Here is a 22473-nt window from a genome sequence, read left to right on the forward strand (position 1 = left end):
AAGCGCGTTGAGCGCAATCGGCGAAATCTGCGGTATGTTTGTGTTCGCTAGTGATCTTGTTGGTCTTCAATTTCGTGCTAGGCATTGCATTGGACTTGGTGGGCTGTGCTAAATATACGTATCTCGGCATTCATTTGCAACTCTTGCATTGGGAGGTACTGTTTAGGACAAGTGTTTTGGGAAGGTGACAAAGAACTATTCACCATGGCTCATATGAGCTTGAATCAATATCTTCAGCAGGTAAGGGTAGAAAAATTCTCTCTTCCAATTGTGAATCCTAATTTATCAAGTTTTAAGTTTATGAATGTCCGCATTTTTTCTTAAAGAACAAATACTCTGAATTTTCGTTTACAAGCTGTTCTATGTCAACAATTCTCAACAAAATGTTTGTCATTATATCTTTGAACGGATGGTTTTTTTGAGTTTACTTAAAATAATTATACAACACAAATGGCTTTATTTTTTCTTAGCCCACAAATAAACCATGAGCGAAATATCAAGTTGCTTGGCCTTAAACTTGATCCCAAAACTGAAGTGGGATTCTCTTGTACCCTCCATCATTGTCAAGCCTTCCAAAGCAGCATACTAACTACGGAAACCAAAACTCTTACTATCCATCGACCGCCAGCGGCAAATTTATTTTGCCTCATTTCATTGTCACCTAACCTATTGCATTGAATTGCATTGCATAGGGGAACACTTCAAACTCAATAGATGTCATGATGCAAAAAGGGCTTTTGGATTATTTCTGGTGCAAACACAGTGGAGTATTGTAAACCACTTTTTATATAATTAGGCATTATGACCCTTTCTCGTTACTATATTTTTAAATGTGTATGTGAAGTAAAGAAAAACCTGAGATCATACGTGAAAGGAGTCAATTTTCATCATCGTTGCTCTAGAGTAAAGGACAGTTTAGTAGTTCCCCACTGTAGATTATCTAGAGTACAATGGCGCTGACTCCATGGGGCCTGAACCCCCCTTGGAAAAAATGTGTCAGGTTTGTCAATTTTCCCCTATGTGTCCAGATATCGAGATTGGAGTTATCAGAGTTCTAATATTGACCATATGACTTCTAAAATGCTTAAAAAACTTAAAACTCACTACTTATTTAATTTCCTGGGGCAAGATCCCCGGCTTGGGCCCCTCCAATATTTTTTGTAAGTCGGCGTCCCTGCTAAAGTACCAAATAATTTTTTATAAGAAAACTTAAGGTTTTTAATATGCTACCCAAAGAGGCCAGGCTTGTCATGGTTCCCAAGCTTTAAAACGATTAATAATAATTGGCTCTCGGCTAAAGCATTTTATTCATCACAGTAATTTGTTGAGAGTAACGCGTTTGTAATCACATTTTGTTTACCAGATACCTGCATTTCTTTTTTTGTTTGATGACAATGACCAGGGGTGCCAACTTATAAAAAATATTAGGGGGCCCATATTGGGGATCTTGCCCCCATGAAATTTTGTAAATAGTGAGTTTTTAAGTTTTTATAGCATTTTAGAAGAGATCTGATCAAAATTAGAACCCTGAAAACTCGACTCTGACAACTTGACATTCCGGGAAAAATCGACGAGCCTGACATGTCTTTTCCATCCTCCCAATATTTGAGGGGGCTCAGATCCCATGGAGTTGGCACCACTGACGATGACTGCTATCTAACGATTTGATCGTTGGATTATTCTTCCTCATAGGATAATCCTCCAAAATCGTTGGAATAGCAATGGCTGTTGCCTGGTTTTGCTGATGGTAAGACCACCTTTGTGACGGTGCAGGATTCCTTGTCCCATCCCTTCCTTCCCTATCCCGTCCCAGGAGGCGTCGTCAGGCTCCTATCCTGGCGGCACCTCCTTCCTTTTTTCCTTCCAGTCCTCCCCCCTTCTGAGGTGACAAGCTAACGCTTCCAGACCCTGCCCCCAGAAGAGTAACTGGCGAGCCCACCCTAGGGTTTTGTATCCACTGAAGATGACTGCTGCAGTGTACTTCTGTTAAATGTGAAATATAATTTTTTTTATTATTATTATTATTCTCATTGTTATTACAGGTCGACAGTGCTTGGAGGAATAGGGAAGGCAACTTACTGGGGGTAAGAGGATTTCATTTTGTGAATGCAAATGCTTTGATTTTAAATTCAATATTGTGTTTTTACCTGTTGTACCTACTTTTTTACTCCAGGAATTTCTGTCTTTCCGGCATGGGCACGTAATAAGTAGTCGGCTTCACATAGAGAATCCTGATTCTGCTGTTGAAAGAGTGATTGATCCTCCGTTGGATGAAATTGTGGCTGCTCATTTACGGTAGGTATTAATTGAATTTGTGCTCCATGTCTTGGATTAAATAATTTCATATTGTGTGAGTTGTGAGTAACCCTCTTGGGTTGAGTATTATCTTGGAAACTGTCGTAGTTGGTGTGATGCTGAGTTCTCTTAGTTGAATTGGTTTGCATGTGCACCAGTGTAGACTTGTAAATTCCATCATGAGGAGGACCTTAACTAGCCTTAGATTGATAAAGGGGGAAAATGAGCTCTTCGGCCTCTATAAATCGATGATTCAAAAGGGGTTCTCAAATGGCCATAAAAAGTTTGACCCCACTTGTCAGAGGAATAAACAAAAAATATTTCACCGGAATGCCCTCCTATGGTAGTTTACAAGATTGCCAGAGTTAGGTACTTCCACGCCAGGGACTACCACAGGCACAAGCACACACCCCCAAAATGACACCTTCGTAAGGCTGTCGGACCTCGCTAAGGTGGTCTTGGGTTGTGACTTGGGACCCTTCTTAAAGCTGGATGGTCTCTCCTAAGGATGCCTGGTTATTACTCACTCACACTTCTGTGGTGGTTTATGGAAATGTTACTTTCTCACCAGGGACCACCACAGACCATACACACTACCCAGAAGTATCCTTTGTGGGGCTGTAGTGACCTCGCTAAGGTAGTATGGTTTATAACTTGTCTTCCTTTGAAGAGCTTTAGGGACTCTGCTAAGGATACCAAGTTTTGCCACAGTCACACTCACAAACACTCAACAGAATCACTCACACAAGCACTAGGGTAAGGATTTCTGGTAAACCACTCAAAGTAAGTGTGGTCAGGATAGCACAAACTCTAACACAAACGAACGAGGGTGAAAATCGAATACGTATTTGGGCTACAAAGTAGCCCTCCTCAGCGAGCTGAAGGAAATAAGCACTTCCAACATGTAGTCGGAAGTCTTTCTGACAGCTTTGCGAAGGTGTCCATTCGGGTTTGTGTGCTTGTGTCAGTGGTAGTCCTTGGGGTGGAAGTAATTCCCATAAACTGCCTAAGGAGGGCATTCTGGTGAAGTGTTTTTGGTTTATTCCTCTGATGAGTGGTGTCAAAATTTTTACGGCCATTTAAGAACTTCTTTTGAATCATAGCCTTCGATTAATCCACAGAAGGTCCTCCCAAGGTTTCTCCTCGCATGAACACATCGTCATTAGCAACAAAAATGGACCCATTTTTCGAGGTTATTCGAGCTGATCACTGCCTTTAGCAATCCATAAGTCAGAAAAAAAATCATCTTTATGCAACCAAATATGAGTATTTTGTTAGATTTTTGCTATGAATTATGCAGTTTTAAACTCCTCTATCTTCTCTGGAAGAAGAGTTGTTATCAATTTTTAACATGCAAGCATAGCAAACTGGAGATTCATGTACACAAGGATATTTGTCTAATGCCAAGGTTACCAACTCCTCTGGCAAACCTCCCTGTTGCTTAGCTCTCATTAAACCTTATTTTTTTGTTGAAACGTCTGGAAAATGAATTAATTTAATGGCATGATGATGAAAAAGAGGAGACATTAGAAAATATCCTCTGAATCATACCACCCATTGAATGACAATACATGTTTTTACAGACAGTATTTGATGGACAGTGTTTTGATATGCAGTAGTTTTAAGTTTGTATTCTATAAGCATGTCAGTATTTCATAGATTAATGAAGTGATTGATTGAGCCCGCAGAACGATTTTGAATTGATAATTTGATTACCTTAAATAATTTAATTTTTGCCCATTATGCATCAATTAAAGAAATACTTCTCTGCCGTGTAGAAAAAGTCTAGGGAACACAATTGGAAAAGGTCAGAAGCAAGTAAAGTACCATACTACCAGCCTCATGGCTTGGGCAGCGGTAGTTTGGTTGAAAAATTAGATAATCCATCCAAATTCAAAGCATTTTCTCCTTAAATGCATGTATAAGATTCCAGGTGAAAATATTTAAGTTGGTAATGATCTTGATGTTGAGAATTAATGTTCCATGCATTCTTTGTTTTCCATTCTATGCCTTCCTCAGTTGTGTCTACTCTGCTACAAATCAAGAGTATGTTGAGGCATATCGCTGGCAAACACAAGCTGTTCAAGCAGCGTGCAAGGCATTGCAAGCGCAGAGAGATGAGAATTGGCTTCTGCCCATGCTTCTTGCTCTTTGCCTTGACCTTAGGTTACTTGCCTTGTCAGCGGACAGAGAGAGGGCAAAGCGGGGTCAGGGTCCACCTAGGGAAACCCTTGAGAAAGCTGCTGATTGCCTCATGAGTTGTTTCAGAATATGTGCTGCTGACAAGTGAGTTTTTTCATCAATGATCCTCCCATCTTAAAAATATTCAAATAAAGCTACCCTTGAGCCAGAAATGTCCTTCAGTAGATTGCATTTCATCGAAGAATGAGTTGAAATAAATGAATGCCATCTTTTGAAAGGAAAAAACTTTTGCATTGAGGGAATGCTAAAATTTTGCAATTTTGTGACAGAGTTAAAGTTCTGTTCAAAATGGAGGATATTAGTGTATCTCACATTTAGTTGTCAGTACATGCATGAGCATACATTAATCCTCTCTTAAAAGGACTTTTAAATGTACTTATTTGTTTCTGAATGAATGAAAGTGAATGATGTGGAATCAATCTCTGGTAAATAATTGAATCTTATTGCTTATCTCTGTTATTCATTGTTTCATTTTGTATCCTTCATCTTCAGCATGGAACTCTGAGAATTAGTTGTTTTATTAAGTCATTTCCTCTTTTCTGAGTTAATAATGGCTGCCTGTGCATTGTTATGCTTGATTTACTGATATGTTTTTGCTATTTTTTTCAGTCGGTCTTCTGAAGAAGATACAAAACGTTGGGGAATGCTCTCATTGGTTAATCAATTGTTCAAGGTGTACTTTCACATTAACAAACTACATTTATGTCGACCCCTAATTCGAGCAATTGAATCGACTCCTTTGAAAGAGCATTTCTCTCTTAGCCAACAGGTGACCTACCGCTACTATGTGGGTCGAAAAGCAATGTTTGACAGTGACTACGTCCAAGGTAAGATTTTTGAAAAAATCGTACTTGATGTACATTAACTGAAAGTTGTTTATGAAAATGATTCATTAATAAATAATAATTTTTAAAAATAACATTCGAAGCATCAAAAGTATCTCATGGCTTTAATTTTTTATTTACTTTTCCTCGTTATATTTACATTACACTTGGTACAGCAAAAGTGGGATGCGTTAAATGAGATGCTTCCCTTCTGGTAAAGGGTCAAGACTTGTGTCCCATCTGCAAAGGTGTAAGTGTGTGTGTTTAATTTTTCAGTTATTAAATCTAATGACAATTTCCTTTTTTTTTTGCAGCGGATGAATACTTATCTTATGCCTTCCAAAGGTGCCACAGGCAGTGTGCTCGAAACAAGAGGCAAATTCTTATTTATTTAATACCCGTGAAAGTTCTTTTGGTAAGTTTTTCCTCTTCCAGGATTAATTACATACGTAATTAGTTACATATATTCGTAGATTTATTCTTTTAATATTCTAATTTTTTTTAAATGTTTCTAATATTTTCATGCTTTATGATAAGAGTCACCAAATTTTCCATAAGTGCACTAAGACATTCAGTTCTGTTTTAAGTCTATTTTTGTTATTGTAATGCAGACTAAAAATCATGTTTATAGGCCATGTAAACCAATTCTGTATAGCCTGCACGTTTTCCGATTAATGCTGGGAATTTGGTGAGGTATAGGTGCTGTATTCGCCAGATGGTTGGGGCCACCCAAACATTATTGTGCCAAAACAGTCCGAAATTTTTTTATTGTTGTGGCATCCACCCGTGAAAGTTTTAACAAAGAACTGTAGAAGAAGAAATTAATTTACTGAACTGTACATTAGTGCTTTGTTCAAAAATCACTGGCTCTTTCATGAATAATTTTGCCTGTAGTATTCGGTGGTTAATTACAGTGAAACCTCGATATAACGACACCCCACGGTGCACTAATAAACACTCGCTATAGCGAATTGTCGCTTTACCGGAGGTGGAGCAAATAATAGCCAATATACCTGTTGCGAACAGATATACAGGAACAGGAGTGGTGCGGCGACAGATAAACATCTATCCGATAAACGTAAGCATAAATCCAGACGAAAGGCGATGTTTTTTTGCATCACTAAATTTCCTTACTCAAATAACGACTAACTATTCAAACAATTTATAAGCGCCGCACTGAATAAAAATCATGCAAAGCATTGTTTCGTCATCATTATATTTATCGAACGACAGTTTACCACATAAATTTGATACTGAGCACTCCATTAACTTCATTTCTAACAGATCGCTAGCAATTACAGAGGTTAAGGAGTCTTGATGAAAGTCTTCCGGTGGTGAAACCCTCGCTATGGCGAGAGCCAACACCGAAAGGGTCTCGTAAAAACGAATTTTTTAACACGCTTATTATAGGATCAATTGACGGTGCATCGGCTATCTCTCGTTATAGCGGGGGTGTCGCTATAGCCCGTACTCGCTTTAACGAGGTTCCACTGTACTCTTTTTCGTATATTGTTTTGTGTTATAGTGTAAATCACTTTCATGACAAAAATAATTTTATTTTTGAGTGTATTGTGGGAGCTAGAGGCTTACAACTGGTCACCTGCGTGGGAAAACTGGAAATTCCACCATTTATATTTTTCCCTTGGGGAAGGAGTTCGATGGTTAGAATTTTGGAATTAATCTTCAAATTATTTCCAGTCTGTCATCTCTGTGCAAGTTCTCCAGCTCTTGCAAGGGACTGTAAATAAAATTGATTCTGCATTTGCTATATTTAAATGCATCTTTAGCTTAAATAAAGTCACCTTCAAAAGCCTGCTGTCATTCAAACATGAATTTCATAGATTAATGAAGTGATTTATTTAGCCTGCAGAACGATTTTGAATTGATAATTTGACTATCTTAAATAATTTAATTTTTGCCCCTTATGTATCAATTAAATAAATACTTCTCTGCCGTGTAGAAAAAGTGTAAAGAACACCATTGGAAAGGTCAGAAGCAAGTAAAGAACCATATTACCAGCCTCATAATTTACTTCTTTTGTTAAACATTTATGTATGTATTAAAATATTTTTACCTCAATATAATTGAAAAGTCAACATACTTATGTTTTATACACCAAAAAAATATAGCCATGAAAAGTATTGGGCTTCAAATATCAGGATTCAAACCTGCATATCCCATTTGCCAGTCTGGTTTGCTATCAGTTACAACTCCAAGCATCTTCATCCATGGTCAATCAGTGGCGGATACAGAAAAAACTCAAGGGGGGGGCGCAACATATCTTGAGTTGTCTTTACTTTTATCGTAATAAAAGATGATCAAGTCACAGGCAAAGTATATGAAAATTTATTTAAAGTGATTATAAACATGTAAAAGATAATGCCATCTTATGATATAAAAAAGTCACAATTGTGGTTTTGCAATGTTCGGCAATACAGGCGGACCCGCAAGGGGGGGGCACGCGCCCCCTGCGCCCCCCATCTGTATCCGCCACTGTGGTCAATCTCAGGCTGAGTGTTCCCAAACATTTGTTCGGTAAAACATCTCAAGTCCACACTTCGGCTCGCGAAACAGACTCTGTCTCCTATCTCTGTCTGGGGAAAGGGGAAGGTGAGGAAGCAAGAGCCATAGAGCTCACCTTTGCCAACTGAACAATGTGTGGGCAGTGGGTGGCATGAGTGGTAGGGGATGGTGTAGAAAAGTCCCCAATGCATTCCCCTACACTATAGTTTGATGATTTTTTTTAGCAATGCAATTACCTATATGCTATGGAGTTGTCTGTACTGATTACCCCTGTTGTGATTGGCTGTACCTCTAAGCTGCCCGCACTGAATATTGTCTTCGAAAAAATCTTGTACTGTTTAATATATTTTTCACTTTTCTTGTTACAGGGGTATATGCCAAGTCGTAGGGTATTGGAAAAGTATGATCTTCTTCAACTCTGGGATGTTGTGGAAGCTGTGAAAGCAGGCGACATTGGTCGTTTAAATGCTGCTGTCCAGCTTCATGAAGCATTTTTCATTAAGTGTGGAATTTACCTTCTCCTGGAAAAATTGAAGATTGTGACCTATAGAAATCTATTTAAGAAAGTGTAAGTTGTACTAGCATTATGTGGTAATTGAGAGGCTTTGTTGATGTGTGTATTATTTGTATGGGGATGCTAAGGGTGGATTAATTTCAGTTGAATAATCATGCTGTATCTGTTTAAGAGAAAAAAGTATTTGCGTTTTGTACTGTAATAACTTATTTTAATCGCAACGTCAAAGATAATGTTAAAAAGTGATGATGGAATGCTTAAATTCATAACATATGTATAGTTCATGAAACAACAATTATGGGGTGGCAAATAATTAAGGAAGGACTACATTTACAGGAGCATATATCACTATCCTGAATTATGCATACACCAAAAAAGAATTATTTTACATAAATTGAATACATATTTACCTTCTTCTTGGGAATTCCACCAAATTGAAAATTTTCATTGATATGGCCATTTTTTGGAGTCAACTACACAGATATATTTTGTGTATTCTTCTCATTTGGTTTGAAGATTGTTCGTATGTGTGCTGGATTAAAGTGACTCGTCCTCGAATTTTAAAATGAAAGTTAATGTGCCTTCATATTCCTATCAGTGATGGGATTAGGATTAATTTTAAATACCCTTTAGAATCAATGTTGATTGGGGTTATGCCTTAATTATGAGCTAATAATCAAATGCTTGCTTGTTCTATGTTCTCTTAATATTTCTACTCTTTGTTATTTTGCAATTTTGACTTCTATTTTTTCTATAATCTAAGCATGTCAACTTTCTCTCCCACTACAGGCATTTGATCCTAAACACCCATCAGATTCCAGTTGATGCATTTGTTTGTGCATTGAGGTGTGTGAGTGACAAGAATAAAAGTGGCAAAGAGGAGCAAGGTGCTTGTGGTGTCATCTTAGGTCAAGTGGATGCAGATGAGGTGGAGTGCATTATTGCCAATCTCATATTTGAAGGGAAGATTAAGGGCTATATATCAAGACAGCATCAGAAAGTAGTTGTTAGTAAGTCAAATGCCTTCCCTCCTCTTAACTCAATAAGTGGAGCATGACCTTTGTCGTGTATTACAATGGTGTTACAAAGATGACTGCTTCTCTGTGAGTTGGGTGAGCTTTACTTCCACAGATCAAGTTCATCTCAGTCAAAGATGACAAGCTTTGATGAAATTAAAAGGAAATATTTAATTTCACCATACTTTGGATGGGTGTGTAGAACAACGACTGTTTGTGCATTTTTATAGTGAAGAGAACTCTTTTTGTGTCATGCCCAAAATATTTTTGCTGGGTTATGGAAATTTTGGAGGTGGGTGGTTCTTCAAGCTAGCGTCAGAGGGATTGATGAGTCTTGCTTGAAGGTAATGCATAATTGATGAAACTCCTAGGGAGTCAAATCTGGCATTGTATTTATGTATAAATACAACATTTTTTCAGTACAAGTGTCATCATTTATTTTTCCTTCTGCTTTTTTCTAATAGGGTGGTTTCCTATTATTTTTTTATTGCCTAAATCGAAAGATTATTACTCCTGGAGTACGTATGTCACGCTTTTAGATTTTTAAATGACGATATCTATTTTTTGCGTGGAGTGGCATCGCATGGGTGCCAATCTGGCCTTTTTCAAATGAGGTTAAAATTGAACATTAACATTCGTCTAAACTGGGATTTCTAAAACCAAATAATTTGAATATTATGATTAAACTAATGTTGGGTAACGAATCGCAATCAATGCCTTTCGTTTTCTTTGATGAAGGAAACTACCCTATTTGTATATTATGAATACACTAATGGTGGGTAACGAATCGCAATCAATGCCTTTCATTTTCTTTGATGAAGGAAACTACCCTATTCTTGTTAAAGGAGTTGGGTTATCAGTAAAAAAATCAGTAATCCAGATTGTTTAATGTATGAAGCCTTGTATAGACTATAAGATTTCTTGGATCTTCTGAATGAATCAATAAAAAGGCCAGTAAGCGATCTGAAACAACTTTGCTGAAAATTTTCGTGATTTTCATGATAGTGACAGAAGTGGACACACTCAGTGTTTCAACCTGAAAGTTCACAGCTTTTAAGCGAATTAGGTTGGGGCTATTAAAGACTTGGATTGCTTTCTTGCTGTGCTTAGATTGTGTGAGCGATGAAGAATTGATATTTTTTAGAGTCACGCAGGGAAATGGCGTAGCTAGGATTTGGAAATTGGGGGGGTTTACTGGGCATTTTAGGGCCTCTCTGGGGTGTTTGGAAAATGCACCAGAGACAGGGAAAACACCCTGGAAAATTTTGGGATTTTTGATGCTGCAAATGCAATTTTTTAGGACTCAAAAACAGTAATTTTGTACGAGTTGTCATTAGAAGTTATTTATTGAGGCCATCTTACTCGCTTCTGGCATCTCTTTTAAAGGGTATTGTAATCAGGGGAATGGGGGGTATTGTAACCTGGAAACAAATCCCCCGTGGCTACGCCACTGACGTAGGCAACATCATCTTGGAACCTCAATATGCGTATTTCTTGTTCTGATGGAAACAAAGAGAGATATTTTGCCGAACAGATAGGTAAAGGAAGTAGTTTTTTTCCCTGAGTAAGAAAGGATTAAAATAAATGGTAAATGGGAGTCAGAATGCACATTGCCTCTTTGTTTTTGTCAATGGCTGATGTCCTAACTAGTGCCTATAAAGGCAGCTTGTGGGGTAGCAAGCAGATGTAGATGAAGATTGGTTTGATAAGAAAATGTAAAGTTCACTGAATAAGTAGCTGTATACGTGTGATTCGAATACTTCAGGGTATGGGGCCAGTTACTTTCTTGTGGTCAACAATGGCAACTTATTTGCAAGCAAAAAGCCAAACACAGAAGTGGAGCAGACAAATAAGTATTTCTATGAATAAAATAAAATGTGTTTTGTTTTCATTTAAGAAAAATTCTGTCCACTGTAGCTATGTATACATTCACTTTATTCAGTTTTTTATTAGAATTGAAGGCTTGTGACATTGGTAATAAAATTTTGGTGCGGCTAGAATTTCTCAGTCTTCTTTCTTTGTTGTGGTCACCGTTGTGCTCTTCTTGTAATAGGGTGGTTTCCTATTATTTTTTTACTGCCTTAATTGAAAGATTATTACTCCTGGAGTAGGTATTTCACCCTTTTATATTTTTAAATGACAATATCTATTTTTCGCGATTAAATGAAAAGTGAAAATTTTCAAGCGTGCGAAAACGCGACGCTCAAGTATGAATGCCGGGAAATATCTCCGTACGTCGTATTTCTGGTTCCCCCTCCCGCCCGGTGAGGTGACCTTGAGGCGAGGCTTAGCGCTGATACGTCGCAGGCTGCCAGCGGGTAGCTGAGTACCTTGCTGAATGGTAGCGCTTGGCTTAAAAAAGGTTTATTAATACCTTATCAAACGAAGAAAACTTTCCGACCTTAGCCAGTTTTAGTAGGTGACTATTAAGACATGTTTCCCTGAGCTCTGTGCCTCATGCATGCATTGGTAACCTCAGACGATGTATAACTCCTATCCTCTCGTGTAGAAACTAGGTCCCTGTGACGTCACGTGGAGTGGAATCGCATGGGCGCCAATCTGGTCTTTTTCAAATGAGGATAAAATTTGACCCTTGCCATTCGTCTAAACCGGTATTTCAAAAACCAAATAATTTGTGTATTATGAATACACTAATGGTGGGTAACGAATCGCAATCAATGCCTTTCGTTTTCTTTGATGAAGGAAACTACCCTATTTCCCTACATCTCTCTAGAAACATGTAATTTTGGATTATTTCATTCATGTGCATATTGCATTCCCCCAATCTTTCTCCATGGTAAATTCTACTCGTGCTACATTTGTTTATCACCATAGTACGTAACTTTTCACTTCAGAAGTTGTCTATTCTTGTCTGTTTGATGTATTACTCCTATGATGTCAGTTCCTGGGTAGTTTTCTCCAAATTAAAGTTCTTCAATTTCCTAATGATCTCACATTATAATTCCTGTCCTGTATGTGACACAATTTACTGGTATGTGTAGCCTTTCCAGTGGTCTACACCTAGAGGGATATTTTCCTGGTGGGAATGGTATCATGTTGTCTTTTAATGTAGTACTTCATCATCTAAGAAGGGTATTGTAGTTGTTCTTGTTCCTTTCCCTTTTAAAATATTCCAACAGGTTCCATGATCTTTACTCTCACCAAAAGCTGTAGCAGTTGAGGCAAGATCAGTCCTCCGGTTGCATGCCAGATGCACCATCTGGTGAAACTGCATATAAAGGTACGTTTTCCAAGGAGCGACTATAGCGATGATCGCCGGGCGATGATCGCTGAGCGATGATCGCGACAGCCTGCATACGTTGCTCTACAATGTAACCATTTTCCAACACGCGACTATTGCGGGAGTCGCTTACTTTGATCGCTGGGCGATTATGGTATCCTGCCCAGAGAGGGGTAGGAATCGCAGTCGCCAGCGATTATTTGCCGGTGAGTGAAGTGATATCATGGCGTGCAGCACCACAAAATTGAATTTTTCATCGGAAGAAGACGAAAAGTTGACTGAAAAGGTGAGAGACCATACAGCACTGTATGATTTGCACCATCCACTATACCGGGACATACGTGTGAAAGACAATATTTGGAAAGAGATGGCAGAATATGTAAGAAGACCAGGTGAGTTCATCACAATCTAAAATTTCCTTGAGTTTGTATCTGCTATTTCTTGAACAGATCTAGTTCGTCAACCATTTTCAGATCATCTTTTCGATTTGTTAGATAATGACTATTCTTTCACCAGATTGCAGAATTTTTTAATTGTTATATTATGCCATTTAACATTTTTTGGATGCTATAATTACGATTGATTCCAGTTGATAATGACCACCAAGTGTAGTTATGAATGAGACTAACGAAGTTCCTTTGCTGCAACTCAGTAAACATATTTGATAACTATTAGCTTAATCCCGTCTCCTGGATGAGATTCTAAGAATTCCCATAGATATACTCCTAATAAGTTACGGACTCTTTTAGTCTATGACCTTGGATTCTTAGCTGCACGGCAAAAAGGGAAAATTTTCTTCGACTGTAGATGTGTAACTGCGCCGGGTTTCTTCTAGCACGAGTGTGGATATAAGCTGTCATTAAATACCTACTACGTAATTCCTAATCGGCAATTGGCTTCACTAATATAATACAATATTTAATTAATTGCTAACTTGGGACTGGTGGATAATAACTTCAGTGGTAAGGGCTTTGTTTCATATCAAGGCAAAGTTTCCAAAGGGTAATTTTGCATAATTTCAGCACCGCTTTCAGTAGGAATCCGATAGCTCCGTGGGCAACACTTTACTTGCATTTCGATGGCATATTCTAAATGAGAAATTTGATGATTTGGTAATTCTTTATTCATAATAATACATTCATAATATTTTTTCTCTCCATATGAATAATAGACAATAAGCATTTTGAATTTTTACGAGCAATACATCCACAAATTACAAAATTTCTCTTGCGACCTCAAGTGATTTCATTTTACCTGTATCTAATGCCTTGGCTGACATATTTTAAATGGATCGAAGTAATTTCTCCGAGTGCTTTATGTATGCTTTAAATTTATCAATAATACTACTTAAATCATTTCAAAATAACATTAAAAAATTGGAGGGCATTAATTTTTGTCCGTTCTGTTCACATGATGGTTTTGCCATCCTACACTGCCCTCTCCAATAAAGTAGTCTGCAAAAGAATCTCTCACAGAAAAACCTTCTTGATTTGCAAAACCTCCAGTGCCAGCCAAACTAATTAGATTTTGACAAGGCAAATCTTTTGCCGGTTCAAAATCACAGTTGGTTTTTCCATGTGATGAAATGAAGTCATCTCTTAGCAGGTTGTGTAAGCAGCAAGAAACGATGATGGCGTCATCAACTCGTGAAGGTAGTAAATGAATGGGAGTGTAAAAAATCCTGAAGGTTTGGGACAACAATCCAAAAGCGTTTTCGGAAACTCGACGAGCACGGCTAAGCCTGTAATTGAAAATAGCTTTTCGCTCGTTAGCTGCTGCATCAGTTCTTGGGTAGGGTCTCATCATATTTGTATGTAATCTGAAGGCTTCATCACCAACTAACACACATGGAAGTACCTTATCAGAATTAGGTAGTTTACGCGGCAAAGGAAGCAGGGACCCAGTAGCAATTTTTTTCCCAATGTCTGACCTATCAAAAATTCCGCTATCACCTTCCTTTCCGTAGGAGCCAACATCAATGTACATGAACTTATAGTTGGCGTCAACCAAAGCCAGCAAAACGATGGAAAAATAGCCCTTATAATTGAAGAAAAGGGAACCAGTCTTACTAGGACAGACAATCCGAATGTGCTTTCCATCTATAGCACCCGCACAATTTGGAAAATTCCATCTTTGGTAGAACTGATCTGTTTTACTTAATACTTCTTCAGGCGATAACGGTGGCAAATACATACAATGGCATTAGCTTTTCTCTCAGGACGCTCAATGTAGAAGCAACAATCTTGCTTATTTCACCGGCAGATATTCGGAATTGAAACCGTAGAGAATGATAAGACTCTCCAGTCGCCAAAAACCTGCGAAAAGTAGAGTATAATTATACTTTTGTTTTTCAACAATCTTTATTCAATACTTGATAAAATGTTTTCCTTCTTTCAGTGACAGATTGTAAAAAACGATGGAAAAACATTAAAGACACTTATGACAGGAGAAAAAGAGCAAGGTCACCGACAGGCTCAGCGGCTGCTCCCGATATGAAAAGAAAAAAGTGGCAGCTAAAAGAAAAGTTATCTTTCTTACAATCAACGGAGGCCCCCAGAAAGACCATATCCAATGAAAAGGATACGGCTGATGTAGAAATCACATCCGAGAGGGAAGTAAGTGAACCCCAACCTGAATGTGAGCAGATCGAAGGAATATGCGTAAGTGGGGAATCTGGTTCCTCGGTGAACTCGGCAGACAGAGTGAATGTTGTTGGAGCCAATAAAGTGAAAAAAAAGTGCTAAGGATAACTTTTTAATGCACCTAAAAGAAAGGGACCATGAACGCAAAACTATCATAGAAAGTTTATTAGCGGAAGAAGAGGATGAAGTGGACTTATTTTTTAAAAGTATTGCTAAAACAGTTAAGAAACTTAGTCCAGATTTCATTACCCAAATAAAATTACAAACTTTAACGCTTGTTTCTAATTTTGAGACCGAAATGAGAAGGCAAGTGGAGCGTCAGCTTCCCAGTCCTTCCTTGTCCACTACCTTTTCCACTCCCTCACCAGCAACTAGTGGATTAACTCCACTTAGTGGGAATTCTCTACCAGCTTCACCAAGTGATTATGGTAGGCATGACATTTATGAAGGAGCGGGTGTGAATTCTTACAGTTTTTAAGGTAGTTGCACTGATTTTAATAACCACTTTATGTATCCAAATCATTTTAGAATAAAGAGATTTCTTGTCAACAACTCCAAAATGTAACATGAATTAATTTCCGACTTACCTCAAAGTAAGTGCAAGCTTTTCATCAGGTCTGATTGGATAGGGATGTCTGTTGCAATTTATCTTCCTTATGTCATCCTCTATTAAGCTTAAAATAAAATTAAACTGGGAGGGGTTCAGACGGAAAAATTCGCAAAACTTCTCACTGTCTCCTCGCAAATGGTTTTCGATCAGCATATGTGAGTATCCCTCTTCACTCCTTGTTTTATATATCTGATGCTCAGACTTTCTCTTGGAAATAATGATTTTCTCTGCAATGTCGTCGTCGTCTTCTTCCTCACTCAGTAAAAACGCTAGAATACGCCTCTTTTTATTACTCATGCTCTCACGCACTTGCACAGGTAAAGAGTTTGGAGACTACTGGGTTCTCGCTTCAGAAGAAAATTGCAGTCGCTTTTAAGAAAACACCAAGGCGGCCGCTAACCAGCGATCATCGTCCAGCGATCATCGGTCAGCGATCATCGCCCGGCGATCATCGCTACAGTCGCTCCTTGGAAAACGTACCTTAACTCTTCACCAGTGGTACCAAGTTAATAGTTGAGGGTTCCCTGTCATTACCAGACTTAATTCCTAGGAAATTAATTGAATTGTTATAAAATTTTAAAATTCATTAGCACAAGGAAATGTAGCCACCTTAGGGTTGGGGATAGAGTACACCAAACACCACTTTCTCCTGGGAGGGTAGTATTCCTGCGGGTGAAGGAAGAGAATTACTTTCTCCTAAAGTTTTTTACACACTTAAGAAGAAATATTACATTTGATTTAAAAATAAAAGAGTGATTACTTTAAATGGTGCTGGTATATTACTGCAAATTAGCAAATTTTAACCTACGCAAGCTTTTCTGAAAGGTTTTTGATACGATGCATCCTTCACAATATTGCCATGAGTTGATGAAACACTTCCAACAGCTGAAGGAAGAGGCTGAGAGTTAGTGAAATTGATGGGTAGCCAAGAAGGAAGTCCTCTGCATCTCCTCTTGAAATTTTCATGCTCTTTGGACATGGGTTCAGGGTCACCAGAGAGCCAAATCAGTCATAATTAGAGCTAGTGGAACAACTAAGTTGAGGTAGCACAGAGGAATGCATAGTCTAAAACTGCACTGCACAGAAACTATGCCTCCTTGCAGGTAATACGTGGTGTTAAAACATATTTATGTATTAACTTTGAAACCAGATTAGAATATTTGAGGCAAAATTTGATGGGATTTAAAGAATTTTACAAGTCCATAGTATTACTATTTAGAAGTTAATGTTTCAAGTTTCATCTCTTGGTACGTATAGAATATAAAGAAGTTCCAAGCAATCACTTACAGTAACTGGGTACTCCTCAGACTCAAAAAGAGTTAAAAAAAAAAGTATCTCTTTGGCCACTAGTGAGGTCGTGAGATGTTAATTGTGGGCAAAGATCATTCTACTGTACAGGTATCCCTTGCTCAAAACTGAATATATGCCCATAAGTATAGTGTTAAGTAATAGGAGTATTACAGGAGGTATACTTCACAATTTCAGCTGCACTGGCAGACATATCTGGGGCTATTTTGAGATGTTACCTAAATCACATAATCAATTTTTCATCTCTTTTCAATAGTCAATATCGCATGGTGAACTATCTCATGTAAGAGTTAATAAATCTATCAATACATTTGTGCAGATGATGTTTTATCTTTCACTATTCTACAGTGGGGTAACTATATGGGGGAGGATGAAGGGATAGATCCCTCCCAAAGCCCCAGAGATATAAAAAAATTATTCAAAACAATTGTCTAGTTTTGACTTATAATAACTGCATCTGCTTAAAGCAAAATTTTAAGCACCAAAATGATATAAAATGTATTTCCAGGCATGTCATTTTTCAAAAATTTACCCAGAACCTCCATTGCCTGGAGTGAGGATCACCCCCTACGCCCCTTCATCCCCCCCGAAGCATAGTCCTAGTTACACTTCTCCAATTCTCTATCATCTATTCACTTTAGGTTTACGGGCGAGCTCTCCTGAGAACCCGGACACTCTCAGAAGGCTTTGCTAATAGAGTAGGGATAGTACCAAGAGAGGAGCCAACTTAACATAGCCACCCTAATTTGTCACTGAAAATGTGTGAGTCATAGGTAGCCACAGGTATTTTGGCCCTGGCACTGAGATAATATACCAACTCATTTGGAAGGTATTCTTGAGGATAATCCTTTCACAGAAGCCCATGACATTGTCAGCTACTATGCTGAATGAGGCACCGTTGGTGGAAGGCATACTGAAAGACATGCGTGAGATTTGGCAACACTGCTCCACCAGCAGATTCACGATGTTAACTTGATGAAGGTCTGAGAGCGACTGATTGAGGCCACACCTGCTGTTTGCTGATTGGCAAAGGGAGAGTCGCATGTCGAGAAACTTTACATACCCCTCAACCTCACTTGCTTTAGCAGCACAACCTCATCCACAAAGATAATATGAACAGAGAATAGTTTATTCTGAAGAGAAAAGGGAAAGAGACAACTTGCTCTGTAGGTTAGGTAAAGCAGGGAGATTGCTTGAACTAAGTGAGCACAATCTTTGAGATGAAGTTGTGTTATAGCAAAAATCATTTCAATAAAGGGATATCTGAACTCAGTTAAACATGCATGTAGTACTAATTTCCCTCCCTTGCAGCTTATTTAAACCTACCTTCCAGTCTCTAGGCCTGATTGCATGAAAGATTACATAATGTGAGTTAAAGGGGCGTCCATTATTTACGTGAGGTGATTTTGGTAATTTTTAGATCCCCCCTTGGTGAAATATTGTGAGATTTGGCTCAACCCTCTCCCCCTCCCTCTCATCTCACGTGTGATTGTTCAAACTGTGTATTTTCATTGTAAATATGTCAATGTATGCTTCATTGGGTTGGATTTTTAAAAAAGTTTTGTTTAATTATTTTTTACTTATGGTTAATTAAGACTGGTATTTAAGATTACTGAGATCGTAATCTAGAATCACATTTTACACTGTTTCTTGCGATAAAAAATTACCTGATGTTTGCCAGGACCCTCCCCTGCGTGAGAGTAAGTGAAAGCTTGACCCCTTCCCCCTAATATACGCCTCAAGTACTTAATGAATGCCCCCTAATGTCTAAAAGCACAAAAAATTTTGGTAGACTGGAACATGTGCGATTGCAAAAACCAAATTAGGCCACGTTCAATTTTCTGTTCATGCATTTGTACAATGTATCGAATGTAACCAGGTCATTAGATCCCAAATGCCTTCCCACACTCAAACTTTAACCCTTGTACTGTTGTAGGCTGATATAGTCGCTTTTTGTACACTGCAGGCTAATATAGTTAGCTTTTTGTACACTGCAGGCTGATATAGTAGCTTTTTGTAATCACCCAAAGCCTTTCAGGTGATTCATTGTTCAAATTAATAATTATGCAGCAACTAAACTCTTTAATGAAAACTCAAGATTGATTATACTGAGAATGAAATTTAAAAAAACAGCATGTAGATTCACCAAAAAATGACACAACAGAAATTTTTACTCAGAGATGAAATATTTCATTTAAATACCTTAGGCCAGCGGTTCCCAAACTTTTTCTTTCCGCGACCCATTTTAGCTCATTCTTTTTTGCCGCGACCCCCTAAAAATGGTCGTCCAAGTTTAAGTACGTTGTTCGCCATATTATTATTATCTCGCGACCCCTTTCCGAACGGCCTACGACCCCCTTGGGGGTCGCGACCCCCACTTTGGGAACCGCTGCCTTAGGCACTACTCACCAGTGCTACTCCAAGAAGGCGACACTTAGAGGGCTAATCACAAAGTGCATACACTCTGCAATATTTACGATCAATATTAAGGTTCATTCAAAGTCTCCCAACATACTATCACATATGAGAAACCAAGCAATGTCTTCCCTTGGTTCAAATTTTACATAATCCACAAATTTAAGCACTATCAAAAATACAAAACTGTTATCCCATGTTAAAATAAAATACTATCCCAAAAACTTAACACGATTTTCACAACAAAATATTTCATGATTTTCTTTAAAAATTTATTAACCAGTACATACAGTGAAACATTTGATAAGGAAGAATACATAAATAAAAAATTCATTGGAATTTCACTCATAACCTTTTTCCACAATTTACCCAGTTGTACCTGACATGCCCTGAGGTTGACCCACTTGTGACTGCATGTTAGTGTTGGCGGATTGAGTCTGTGGGCATGCTCCACCACCAGTGAGGGCAGCCTGCTGCTGACGTAACACATACGTCCTTCCTTGAAGATGCTTATTCTTAATCCGCTCCAATTCATTTACCCTGGACCTGGCATGCTCCAAACGATGCCATGCCATTTGCAAAACCTTCTGCGATGCATAACCAGATCCCTCATGAGGTTGGCCTTAAGAAAAAAAAATAATCCTTTACCAAGAAGATAATAACACCCTTCACCAACAAAGGTGGAGTGTGAACAATCAAGGGTTATACATACGAAAGAGTCACACGATTGCAAGAGGATAGCATAAAGAAATTCCAATGCTAATGGTATCAATGAAGTGATTCAAAATTACTTATTTTATATAACAAGAATATTTATGTCAAACTGGATACGTAAATCAAGCTATCCAGTCCCAAAATTTACTCAAAGCAAAAGTAGCATTATAAAAGACATATACTCTCTCCATAATGACGTAGATACTGTAACAATATTCCTGTATCAATATGAAATTAAACCTGAATTTGCATTTACATACCTGTCGACACCTGTGTTAGATAATTAATCTGCTCCGTTAACTTAGACTCTACATGAGCTAAAGTTTTCAGAAAAGTATCGGTCTGGCCCTCAGCATGTTTCTGGCTGGATTTTTCTTTACTTAATTCCATGAGAGCCTGGCCTATAATGAAAGTCGCAAATATTAGCTTGGCTCAGTCGAGAATTACTTTTCTTAGGTGTTGGAATACTAATAAATAATTTTAATAAACATCACATCTGTGTTATACACACCGGCACTCATTAAGCAATTTATAATATCTTTCTCTATAAGGTCTAATGTTTGAATTCTCTCCATTGGCGCCGTCATTTTCCCTCTAGTAGGTCGCTAAAGCCGTCTGGGTTACTGGAACTATCAACGACGAAGAGTAATAATCTAATTCACAACACTATCAGCCAACCCTTAGTAGCACTGTGATGTGAATTTGAAGAACAGTGATTAACCAATCTTCATACGGTGCACTGAACGAGGACCGAGGACTTAAAACTTTAGGCACGAAGACAAATCCTGACGTTTTCCGTGTTGTAAACAAATCTCTCCCCTCGAAACACGGACGGCGACTTTCATTTATTAGCAAAAGAGATTCATAACGCGTTTTTTTAAGGCGGGCTTGTTGTACGTGTTGGAGTTTTGTCAAACTATAAGTACGTCCCCTATTCGCATGAATTCAAGTATTTTCCCTCGATGTGAAGTTTATGGAGTCTCATTGACGTATATTATTTGCGGGTTCTAATTTCTAACCCACTTTATTGTTTACCGATTGATCGGAAAACGTTCTTTCTAACAACAAAAATTAGTGTATATATTTCATTAATATTTTCAAAATCGAAGCTCTGTATGCGGGGACTGCTGTACTGAATTAAACAAACAATAATTTAAGGTGTGATGCGTAATCGCGTCTTTCTTCCATCTAATATCCCTATTCGAAAAGCCGCCGAAAGATATTCGATGGAAGGAAAATTTTATAAATGCGTCTTTGAATGTTAAGGCGGGTTAAGCTTGAAGTCCGTTTTTGAGTCTAGGTTGAATATTTGTCAAACTATGAGTACGTCCCCTATTCGCATGAATTCAGTATATGGTGTCGGTGGTGGATATAGCCCCCTTCTGCACCTCACATCCCAGTAGCTGGTATAAGAGTTCATGGAATCAAAAACTAAGTAGGTACCCTGTATAGGGTATCAAGTCTCTTGCGTGATTTGTTTACTGCAGTGTGCACTTCAAATGAAACTTGGGCTGCATAAGTGATTATGGTAAGCTCGAGCCTGGTGTATCTTAGCATTAATGCAGTAATTCCGGTGTTTGTGTGTTCGTATTAATTTTTTATCAAGATCCGGAAAATATTGAGCGAGAGTGAAAAATCATACACGGATATACCCAGCCGGGTATTAGGGACTCTGCTGTAAATGGTTTCGCATCACCATGATTTGCTACCTTATTCTATCAGAAGCGCGACCTGCAGCATTATGCATTAGAGCGGAAACATTGTAAAATGACTCTATTTACCACAGGGCAACCTGGTAGTACTCCTGGAGCCAGTGGTGCTGCGAGGGGGGGTTTTGGGGGATGACCTCCCCCCCCCCCCCCCCCAGAGCTCAGAGAAATTTTTAAGTTTAATCAATTTTTCTTATTTGGATCAGTATTACTTATAGAATAGTGTTAGGATTTATCAAATATCCCTTAGAAAGCCGTAAAACTCGCCATTTTGAACCATTATTCTTAATTTTTTTCTGGAGGAGGATTTTCTCAGCTCCTGCTTAATCTGTTGGGTATGCAATACCCCCTCACCCGTAAGTACTAGTTACCCTAAAACCCCCCCTAGCCTTAATTCCAAGCTGCGCCCCTGCCTGGAGCAAGATGTTGGAGGATACCTTGATTGGCGCATACTGCTCAG

At 38.4% G+C, this 22473-nt stretch overlaps 2 protein-coding genes across 2 annotated transcripts; one reads left to right on the forward strand and one right to left on the reverse strand.

The window, feature by feature from the left end:
- On the forward strand, positions 1-9796 carry LOC124167524 (PCI domain-containing protein 2). The gene is made up of 8 exons (XM_046545467.1): positions 1-240; positions 2043-2084; positions 2174-2295; positions 4315-4581; positions 5107-5324; positions 5636-5736; positions 8213-8412; positions 9148-9796. The coding sequence occupies exons 1-8, from the start codon at positions 205-207 to the stop codon at positions 9413-9415; spliced, it is 1254 nt and encodes a 417-aa protein (XP_046401423.1). The 5' UTR covers positions 1-204; the 3' UTR covers positions 9416-9796.
- A 10052-nt stretch (positions 9797-19848) lies between these two features.
- Positions 19849-21138, reverse strand: LOC124167765 (mediator of RNA polymerase II transcription subunit 11). Its single transcript, XM_046545779.1, has 3 exons — positions 20816-21138; positions 20565-20705; positions 19849-20212 (listed from the first exon to the last, which is right to left on the reverse strand). Exons 1-3 carry the CDS (start codon positions 20889-20891, stop codon positions 19956-19958), a joined length of 474 nt encoding a protein of 157 aa, XP_046401735.1. The 5' UTR covers positions 20892-21138; the 3' UTR covers positions 19849-19955.
- Between the last annotated feature and the right edge of the window lie 1335 nt (positions 21139-22473).

This window comes from Ischnura elegans, chromosome 11 (assembly GCF_921293095.1).
Source record: "Ischnura elegans chromosome 11, ioIscEleg1.1, whole genome shotgun sequence".
Lineage (NCBI taxonomy): Eukaryota > Metazoa > Arthropoda > Insecta > Odonata > Coenagrionidae > Ischnura > Ischnura elegans.

Bases quoted from the DNA above. Each gene is read 5' to 3' on its own strand.
- LOC124167524 (XM_046545467.1), top strand. From the start codon at position 205: ATGGCTCATATGAGCTTGAATCAATATCTTCAGCAG. The intron at 5,325-5,635 runs GTAAGATTTTTG...TTTTTTTTGCAG, and splicing joins TGACAGTGACTACGTCCAAG to CGGATGAATACTTATCTTAT. The intron at 8,413-9,147 runs GTAAGTTGTACT...CTCCCACTACAG, and splicing joins AGAAATCTATTTAAGAAAGT to GCATTTGATCCTAAACACCC.
- LOC124167765 (XM_046545779.1), bottom strand. From the start codon at position 20,891: ATGACGGCGCCAATGGAGAGAATTCAAACATTAGACCTTATAGAGAAA. The intron at 20,706-20,815 runs GTGTGTATAACA...CTTTCATTATAG, and splicing joins AAATTGCTTAATGAGTGCCG to GCCAGGCTCTCATGGAATTA. The intron at 20,213-20,564 runs GTATGTAAATGC...TTTTTTCTTAAG, and splicing joins TCTAACACAGGTGTCGACAG to GCCAACCTCATGAGGGATCT.